The sequence below is a fragment of the Prosopis cineraria genome, unplaced genomic scaffold (assembly GCF_029017545.1).
Source record: "Prosopis cineraria cultivar Desert tree isolate PC_DT_omini unplaced genomic scaffold, ASM2901754v1 PC14, whole genome shotgun sequence".
NCBI classification, from domain to species: Eukaryota; Viridiplantae; Streptophyta; class Magnoliopsida; order Fabales; family Fabaceae; genus Prosopis; species Prosopis cineraria.
Genome location: NW_026555345.1, coordinates 24,876,880 through 24,887,375, shown reverse-complemented (window position 1 = coordinate 24,887,375; position 10,496 = coordinate 24,876,880). Strand labels below are relative to the sequence as shown.

At 30.7% G+C, this 10,496-nt stretch overlaps 1 protein-coding gene across 2 annotated transcripts; it reads right to left on the bottom strand.

The window, feature by feature from the left end:
* Positions 1-264: 264 nt before the first annotated feature.
* LOC129293308 (GATA transcription factor 15-like) lies at positions 265-1,449 on the bottom strand. 2 transcript variants are annotated; one of them, XM_054931197.1, is made up of 4 exons: positions 1,379-1,449; positions 1,122-1,271; positions 868-1,014; positions 265-768 (listed from the first exon to the last, which is right to left on the bottom strand). In XM_054931197.1, exons 2-4 carry the CDS (start codon positions 1,140-1,142, stop codon positions 502-504), a joined length of 435 nt encoding a protein of 144 aa, XP_054787172.1. In that variant the 5' UTR covers positions 1,143-1,271; positions 1,379-1,449; the 3' UTR covers positions 265-501. The 2 variants fall into 2 exon arrangements, with proteins under 2 accessions (XP_054787172.1, XP_054787171.1); XM_054931196.1 differs by having other exon boundaries at positions 1,122-1,448.
* Positions 1,450-10,496: the final 9,047 nt, after the last annotated feature.

Sequence of the window (10,496 nt, the reverse complement as noted above, 5' to 3'; positions counted from 1 at the left end):
ATATCACGGGTCAAACTAGCGGGAAATAGGAAAGTAGCGATTATAGAGTAATATTTCGGTATTTGATCCATTTAACGTTCCCTCCTCTTTTAAATTTGGTGCTTTTTCCAACTTTCTTTCCGATTGCATATTTGTCCTTCCCATTTCAAATGTTGTGCCCCAAAATTTATAATGCACTCAAATTTTTCTGTAACGTATTAAATGGAAGAGGAGAGAAGACCAACGAGCCTGGCTATCTTCATCTCTTGAATTTCAGAGCTAAACTAAAACGCGAACCAATAGGGATTATAATACACTACCCAAATTGGGATTCAATCATTTTCTTACAATTCTTGATAAGATTCATGATACCAATACATCAGTCAGCAAGCTAATCTAATACAAAACTAATCACAGAAAATTTCACCCCACAAACTTAACATACAATTTCTGAAACAAGGGGGCATTATCAAACATATGTCTCTCTACTTTCACTCTAAAATCAGCACTCTGATTTGTGGATTAAGCATAAACATAGCCGTACGAGAGGGCCATCAACAGCACGGCCGCTTGTTCTTCCTCCCCCAGTTTCTTCCTCTGCCTCTCCACCGACGATCTCTGCATCAAAACCTCCCTCCCCAGAGCCATTAATCTCTGCTTCAAACTATCCCCAATCTTGGAACTGTTGTTGCTTCTTTTGCCCTTTTTGTCATCCGTATTTCCCTTGTTCATGCCCAGAATGGCTCTCTTCTTCTTCCTGCTTCTGATCCCACACGCGTTGCACAGAGACTGCGGTCAACAAAATTGAATAACAAACGGTGATCAGAATCATGTCCAAGCTTTAACGTCGATTTGAAAATGGTGTTCTAGTTCGATCGGGTGAATTACCTTGGGCCCGGCCGGACCACCTCTCCAAAGAGGGGTTTTTGAAGTGCCACAGTCGGCGCAGGTTTTCTTCTGCTCGTTGCTCATTGGGCTTCCTTCCGATGAATCAGCGTTAGGGCTTCTGTTATTGGTGTCCTCGGCCTCCGATCCCTGCATTACAGAACAGAATCAGCGCGATTAGAATCCCTACATCCGAATCAACGCAAGGTGGTGGTAAGAAACTTCGCAAGAGACCATCACGACTCGTGATCACTCACTTTGCCAGTCGGATCGACCATCTCTAGCAGTTATTTCGAAGATCTGAACAGAACCAGGATCAAGGAAATGCACAAGGCGAAGTGGAAATTCCCTACTGAGAGAAGACCTTGATTATCCAGATGAGGAGCCCAAACAATGACACAGCGAAGCTGAGAGAGAAGAACAAATGGGTTAGAAAAAGAAGATCGGAATTGGGGTGATCGGTGAAGAAATATGAAGGGACGTGCAGTGAGAGTGAGAGGAAGAGTATCTGTACGAAAGAGATTAGGAGAGAGAGAAAGAGGAATGGCTCAAAAGGAGACACACGCTCAACAGCCGCAAGCTGAGCAAATCCTAAAAGAACAAAGGCTTAAATAAAAGAGAAGAGAAACCCTAATAATGGGTGATCCCAAATGACTAGATTACCCTTGCCTCCAAAACCATCAGGATCCCTCGCGCCAAAATCCCCCTTCTGTGATGAAAAAGCGCGGGATTAATTTGAGTGACTTTTGTGTTATATATTTTTTGATAGGCAATCAACTGACGTTTTTATAATTTTATTAAGTTTTCCTAACCATGTTTATATGTTTGATTTTGTTTGGTTTTAAGAAAAAATCTAATCAAACCAGATCAATCAGTTCACTATAATCTAGAATTCATTAAATTATTTTCTCTAATCTATTTGGTTTAGATCTAGAACAAATTTAAATTTTTTAAAGAAGATTTTTTTTATAATTATCAATATATATATTCATATTCACAAATAATTTTTAACTATTAATTATTATTTGTCATGAAAAAATTCATTAAGCACAAAATAATATTTTTAACAATTAATTAACATATTTAACTATTAATAATTAATATATTGTCTTTAAAATATTTGATTATAAAATTAAAAAATGATCGTAAACAATTATAAGTAACATTTAGGTAATTGGAACTTATGTTTACTTATGATTTATAAATAATGAAACTTGAAAAAGGAAAACAAAACTTTGACAAATGTATAAAAATATATATAATAAAACTTGATTTAATTTAATTTAAATTTTTAGAAGCAAAAACTTAAACTAAATCAAAACAATTGGTTTTGGCAAAATGAAAGATCTTTTATCTTATTTATTAATCATATCTTTTTTATTACATATTTTTCTTTACATTAGTGAGAGAAAAATATATTTTAAAATATGTATATTTAATAGGAATGAAATTGAAATTTAAAAAAAATTAAACAAAGTTCATGAGTTTTAGATTTTTTTATTTTAATAAATCATATTGAAAATATTTTTATAAATAAAATTGAACAGATTATTAAAAATGTGAATTTGTTTACATATTTATTCCATGTGATCCTTAATAAAAAAATTAATTAATTTTATGTTTATTAAAAAATGATAGTTATATTTTCAAAGTTGTTTAAAGTGTAACTTTCTAAATTTGTTATTTTTTGCAATTAATGATAATATTAAATTGCGTATAGAAATTCGAACTATAATAAATAAAATAGATATAAAAATAGAAAACAAAATTAATTACTCTTAATTTCCTTATAGTAAGGGAAAAATTCAAAAATTGCCTTAAATTAAGTATTAAAAAGTATTATTATTTACCAATTTTAAAAAATAAATCATATTATTTAATATTTATAAATGGTGTGATTTATTATACTTCTTCCGTTTAAAAATATAAGGCATTTTTAACTGAATCTCACCCCTCAATAAATTAGTTACCTACTTTCAAACTAATTATATCCTTTCATATTTATTCTTATTAAACACCTTATAATAAATATAAAGTCATTATAAATAAAATTTTTTTAAAAAAAAATAATTATACTTTAAAAGATTAAAAATATCTTATATTTTTACTATATAAATTTTTTAAAAATATTTTATATTTTTTAATGGAGGGAGTAATGTTTTATATTTCATTTTGATCAACTGATCTTTATAAAAAAAAATTAAAATAAAAATTCTTTTTAAATTTATTATTCATAGGGTATGATAATTAAGAAAAGAAAAGTAAAAGAAGTGTTTGGTGACGTGGTGGAAGGCAATATTAAACACGAAATGATGTGACAACTACATTTCTCCTAGTAAGGACACGTATGTAATAAGCATGTTGCCTCCATCCTCCAGGTTTTTTGTACTATTTTGCTCACAGTTTCATTAGGTCAGCCAATTGACCATTTCTAGTTTTCAATCACTTTCACTCTCTTATTTTTTATTTGAAACCTTTTTAACTCCCGTCTAGAATTGTCTGTCCCATATTTATAATTTATCCCTATTTTTTGTGCCAACGGCTAAGATTAAGTCCGAAATAGCAATCATGCTTTTATTTAGTTATTCAACAATAGTTTCTTGTAAGTTGTAACCAAAAACATTATATATAATCTCTGGCTAGTTAATTAGGCTGATTGGTTATTATGGAGTTTAATCCCCGCTAGCTTGTCACTCAAAATAAGAAAAATTGCTGTTTAAATTAAAATAATTGAAATAAAAAGAAGAACACTTTAATTGCTAATAGAAGTTTGCTGAGGATTCTGTTTGGTCCTCATAGCAAGTCTCCGTTCATTTTTGTCTATCGTGTTAATTAGGGAGAATGATCGCAGAAGTTTGAATTAATGAAAATTAGGTTTCTAATAAAATTTTCTAAAAAGTAGCTGTAAATATTAAGTTTATCACACTTGCACAGGATGTTATTTTTACAAGTTCTTGCAAGTTTTAGATAAAGAGACAGTCAACATATATTAGTAGTTATATGAATAAAACAATAAAAAAATGACTACATGATGAATAAACTATACGTAATAATCTATAATGAACAGAAATGTATGGTGATGACATGATGATAAATTTTAAACAGGCAGATAATATGAACGGAACAAATTCTTATACTGAAAAAAAATGAAAGATAGAAAAAAAAAAATCAAAGTAGAGTATGGCGTCTCATGGGATAGATGGCTGCCAGGCATCGGTTAAATTATTAAAAATCTCTTTACATTTAAAGTTGGTAATTCGAATAGGTCGGACTCAATTCGGGCCAAACTTATTCGAATCGTGTTTACCGTAACTTTAAAAAAATCTCATATAGTCAAGTCCAGTCCTAACGTCTTCAGGCTTCGAGCTTATTCTGGCTGGCCTAAATATCCAAAACTTTTAAAAAATATTTTCTTGTTGCCTTTTTTGAACTGATTTTAATTTATAATTTAAAAGCTATTTTTTTTCCCAAATAATATAAACATAACAACATATTCTAGATTAGTAAAATACATGTAATAAATCATTAAAAATACATTAATATTATTATTAATAATAAAATTTGAAAAGTTAATTGCTTAATTTAACAACAAAGGCATGCTACCAAATATCAATACAACTTGTAAAGGTTAAAATAACTTAAAAGTAAGAATTTAATAATATACAATTGTATAATTTTTTCACAAAAAAGATGAGCATTTCACAATAAAGTTCAAAACATCATGCTGTCATTTTTCTCTAATTTCCTATTCCTCTCATTTTCAATCACTTTCATTATCTACAATAAATAAACAAGTTTTGTAATATAATTTAGTGAAATTTACTTCTAATCAAGAAAGAAAAAATATATAAAAATAATCATATATTATCATCATCTTGAAAGCCACGCAACCAGTTAGGGTGCAAATAAGAGTCTGAAAATTATCAAGAAGAAGAATGCTCTAGTATTTCATAAGAACACATAAACCAATGCTGAATGCAGACTTACTTGCCATTGTAGTGATTGAAATGCTTAGTATATCAGCTGCCATTTTCGAAAGAATTAGAAATCTATCTTTATTAGTATTCCACCAATTAAGGACATTCAACTCTTGATATACATAAGGCTAAAGTATTGCTTCATCCAGATAAAATTCAAGCTCAGACTTGCCAACAAACATAAAATCCATACTTGTATAACTAATCCAATCCTACATTATGCAAAAATTTAAAGTAACATATGTCTTAAAAAATTAAAATAAGATTAAAAATATATAAAAAAAACTTACATTTAAAATCCCTTGAATATTGCTTGGTTTTGTTGAAGCATTAGAAGTAATGAAGGATTGAGCATGATACCCATGTGTTGGCCTTGTTGAACTTGATCCAGCCCTGACATCAGAAATAGAAGTCATCTCTTTATACTGATTAAAAATATATTTCAATTTGCTTTGAATATTCCCAATCCTCGCATGGCAACTTATAGGATCAATTTTGGCATACATATACTGTATCATTTGAAGCTTTATTCATGGATCAAGCATAGCTGCAATTGCAAGGACAGTGCTATAATCATTCTAATACTGATCAAACTTGTGTTTTATTCTTTTGGCCATTTCACAAATCACAAGGCAACCATTAAACATATTTTCATCCAACAAGAGTTGAATTTTTGACACTTGAGAGAAATATAAATTTGAAGTGGGATAAGATGACCTAGACATCAACCTTGTCATAACATCAAATGACTTTAAGAAACTGCACATCTCCTCTCCTCTCCTCCACTCTTCATATGTTAGGCAAGATGTGAAACTTGTATCATGGCAAGATAAGCTGGTAAAAGCACAGCGATATTTTAATACACTTTCAAACATTGCAAAAGTTAAATTCCATCTAGTGGGCATGTCCATTCACAAGCCCATTGAACAATCAATTCCACCAACTTCTTCAACACATTGCTTGAAAGCAATCATCCTTGCCTAATCCTCTTACATACTTAATGCTATCCCTAATCTTGTTTAAAGCAGTACTTGTCACTTTCAAATCCTCTTAAACTATCAAGTTTAAGATAAGAGCACAACATCTTATATGAAAAAACTCCCCTTCACAAATCAAGCTTGCACTGTCTTGCAAAGCTAGCCTTTCTTTTAATTTCTCTTGCATACTATCATTTGCAGAAGTATTGTCTAAAGTAATAGAAAATACTTTCTCATTGATCCTCCATTCCACCAAACAATCATATACTTTTCTAGCCAATTCTACTTCAGAATGTGGAAGTTTCACGTGACAAAAAGAAATTATTTTACTATTCAACATCTAATTTTCATCAATAAAATGAGCAGTCAAACATAAATAACCTTCAAAGGTTACAGCTGTCCAACAATCAGATGTCAAGAAAATTCTTTCAACATTATTTAACAATTTTTGTTTCAAGGCTTTTTTGTGCCCATAATATACTTTCATGACGTTACTTACTATTGTTTTTCTAATAATGTACTTCACGCTAGGATTCAAGAAAGTAGAATAATGCCTAAACCATTTATATTCAATAATAGAATAAGGCAAATCATGTTCAATTATCGTCATAGATAAAGAATGCCATGCCTCCTTTTTTTCAAGTTTCTTATACCTTAATTTTCCTTGTTTATCCATCAACATTAACCCAACATCATGATACTTAGCTAGTTGTGGATAATTCTTAGCATGTCGTGCTAGATGAGATGTGCTATTAGCTTCAAATTCTGCTAAATCTTTATTACAACCATTACATCTAGCCTTTGTGTTTCCATCAATTATAACTTTAGAAAGAGATTTCCAAATATCAGACGTACAAGTTTTGACTCTTTTACTTCTAGAAAGCTTCCTCCTTGTTCAAAAGCTATTCTTTTACAAAAACAAACAGATTTTTCTCCTTGTCTAGTAGCGTTACCCATCTTATCAGCATGCAAATTATCATCCACCTTACTACCATTAGCATCCACATTTTTGTTACTAGCAAAACCACCAATTTTAATATGTTTCTTTTGACTAGAAGACATTGTTTATTGTATATAATGGGACACACAAGACAATTAAATAAAATCAATTAACCACCACTAATGTACTAAACAAGTTAAAAGGAGAGCATGGAAAGAAAACATTTCATTTAAAAAGAAAAAACAAAGCCATGCCCCTCTCCACTATGACTACTTAGCTAAGTGAGTATAATGATCACCAAATGATACATAACAAGATTTTCTTTCGATACAATATCTGTTCCTAAATAGCTTCATGCAAATTCAATTTGTTAGGACATGTAGAAAAACAGAATAGAAAATCACTTGTACTCAGTTTAAATCACCTTACGGGTCAGAGTAAACTCAGTCTAAATCATTCACACACACAGACATAACTCATTCAGCCAGACAGCCACAACATCTACTTTCCTATCTAAATGAGTCGAACATATAACATAAATAGGAAGAAACAAAAATAGGAAAACTTGAAAAATCAGAGGATGAAAGCTCACCTGTGCTTCCAGGATAGTTGTCGATGATGCAGGTGAAATATTTTTGTAGAGTGCAGAACTAGAATGAGATGGAAAGGAGGATGACAATGAGGTGAGTAGATCTACGAGACTGCGAGGCAAATAGATGTGGGACTGCGACAGTGCGAGGTAAGGAGAAGGAGATATGGGCAGGCCGAGAGAAGAGCATACTCACTAAACTCACTGGAGGCTGAGACATGTTGTTTGAGATGAGAGGAGGACAATCACAGACTTACAAGTCACCATTGATGGATCTGCATCTTCTCCGAGTGTCTGCATCGTCTCTCATCTACGTCTTCTCCAAGAGTCTAGTGTGGTCTCTTATATGAGTGGTCTCTTCTTGCTTTGCCTGATTATGGTTGTGTGTGTGCAGTGTGTGCGATTGACGATAGGATGACTAGCGATGCGAGTGCGGCAGTGTGCTGAGACTGAGCGGTTGAGTTGTGAATGCTGACTGTTGTATAGAGTACTAGAGTATTCTTTTCTTTCAACTTTTCCCGTGTGTGTGTGAGGCTGTGAGGCACGAGTAGAGGTAGAGCATTGAGTATTGTAAAACAGTAAAAGTAAGAAACTAAAAAAAATACGAGCTGCCCAAATAAACCTAAACATTAAAAAAATATTTTTTATTCAAGCTTGGCTTTAAAATTTTCAAGTGGGTTTGGGTTGACCCATCAAGCTTGACCTAAATTCCTAGCTCTACTTGCATTACATTTTTTATGAGAACCTTGTACTACATTATAAGTAACATTAGTGGCTTTATAATATACATAAAAAATTAATTACATCTTCAACCCTTGCCTACTTTACGCTCAAGGTACTTAATTTTTTTTCAAATGAAATCTCAAGTTTTCGCCATTAAATGAATAAATATCATTCAAAATAAGACTAAATTAGAGTTATAGAATACACAAAAGCATGTTATATCAATCGTCTGGAAAACATTGTAACAAAAGGGCCAAAAATGTTATTTCATAAAATTATAGGTCATTCACCATGACTAATAATGTATTCACCATGGCGAACCACACTAAGGCCAATTTGATCTACATAATAGTCAACATTATGTATATAAACGGTGAGGGTAATTTGCTCGAAATTTTAAAGTCCAAGATTTATGACGCTACGCATGTAATAGTTCAGTGTCTATGATGCTAATTAAATGGGATCCATGGTGAATAATGAATAGTACGATGTTAAAAAAAAGATAACAGTATGATTTAATTTCTTACAAATTTTAAATTTTAGGGTTTATTTTATACATTTTAAGAGTTAGGAGTTCATAGCACTTTTTAAGTAAAAGTTTCAGATCTATTTTGCTCATTAACCCAATAAAATACAAAAATCTCCATTAGTAAAAGAGAATAATTGAATAAATGAGTAATAATCATCAAGTTTTACATGAATTCAGGCAACACTTAAATGATAAGTAACAGCAATTTAGTTTCAGCTTCTTGCATTAGAGATGCTAAACTTACTATTTAGAGCCAGAATCTCTGCGCAAGTTCATAGTATACCTTGCAACTGACCTTCCTAAAAATACGTAAAACCAATTATATACCCAATTTTTCTATTGTCTTAATGTCATTGGAGGATTAATTAATTTTTCTATGCCTAACAACAAATTTTTTTAGATTCTTGTTTTGAAATACGACCAGGGATATTAAATTTAGCTGCACATTTAATAACTTAATTATTTGTAAATAGAGATTTAAATTTGCTTTGAATTGTTGAGGAGAATTAATGCATCAAATTACACCACAAAAAAGGCTTAATAAATGATGTGGATGGAGAATAATATATCAAAGAAATAATATTTTATTTTTGCAAATTTAATCAACCCGGTGTACATGCAAATATGGGAGAGAAACATGTAATTGACGTGGCTTCATAATAGGCCGACATGTGCACTTTATATTACTATTATATATATATATATATATATATATTAAAGTTTAAATATTGGATGCTCATTCACTATGTACAAAGAAATTTATATTTCATGTTTACAAAAATCAAAATCATGGAAATTGATTTAATACAGAATCGACACTTTTAATTATGCAAAATGTGATGAAGAATGATTTATAGTTCACAAAAATAAAATAAGATCAATCAACGCTCGTGGGAAGCATTGTATAACCGTGAATGTGGTGTTAATTATTCGAGAATGTATTTCAACAAGATATGACATTGGCTAAAGAGATTGGCAAATATACGGTTTATTTATTTATTTATTTAATGTTACATATTATTCACATAAAACTATAAAATAAACATATTAAACCAAAAAAATAAAAAATTCATTGTTAATTATTAAACAATAATCACATTGAAGCTTGGTGTAAGTTTGCAACGTGATAATACTTATTAAAAAGAGGTAAAAAAAAAAGCTGAATATTAAAAAAATTGATAATAGGAAAAAAAAATTCATACCTAATAAGCTACAGCTCCTTGCTCAAATACAACACCTTAGTGAATGCATGATCAAATGGGATGAAATTAACAAAGCCAATTAATTTCATCAATAACCTCAAACTCCTTATACCTACATTGACAAAGAAAATGTTTACATATTAGCTCGTAAAGGGTAAATAACACTCAATTATGTACAATGTTATCCATTCTCTTGATACCACACGAGAATTAATTACTTTTTTCTATGCTTAACAACAAAACTTTTAAGATTCTTGTTTTGAAAAGCAATCACGGATTAGCTACACATTTAACGACTAACTGATTATTTTGTTAATGGAGAGTTAAATTTGTTTAGAATTGTTGAGGAGAATTAATGCATTAGATTACACCACAAAAAGGTTTAATAAATGGTGTTAATAGAGAATAATGTATGAAAGGAAATAATATTTTGTTTTCACTATTTAATAATAGAACAAATTCACACCAAGAAAAAATTCATAATAGAAATCATAGTTTGTAAAGCTGATCTTATCAATAACCTTAAACTCCACCTTTCACCTACGTTGACAAAGCATATATTTACACATTAGCTTGCAAAAGGTATATAACACTCAGCAAACACATGTTCAAGTAGCCATAAATGGCTTATATATCTAAGACTACACTTTTCACAATCGGTCACCCTTTTCACGGTAAAATTGAGCTCAATGGAA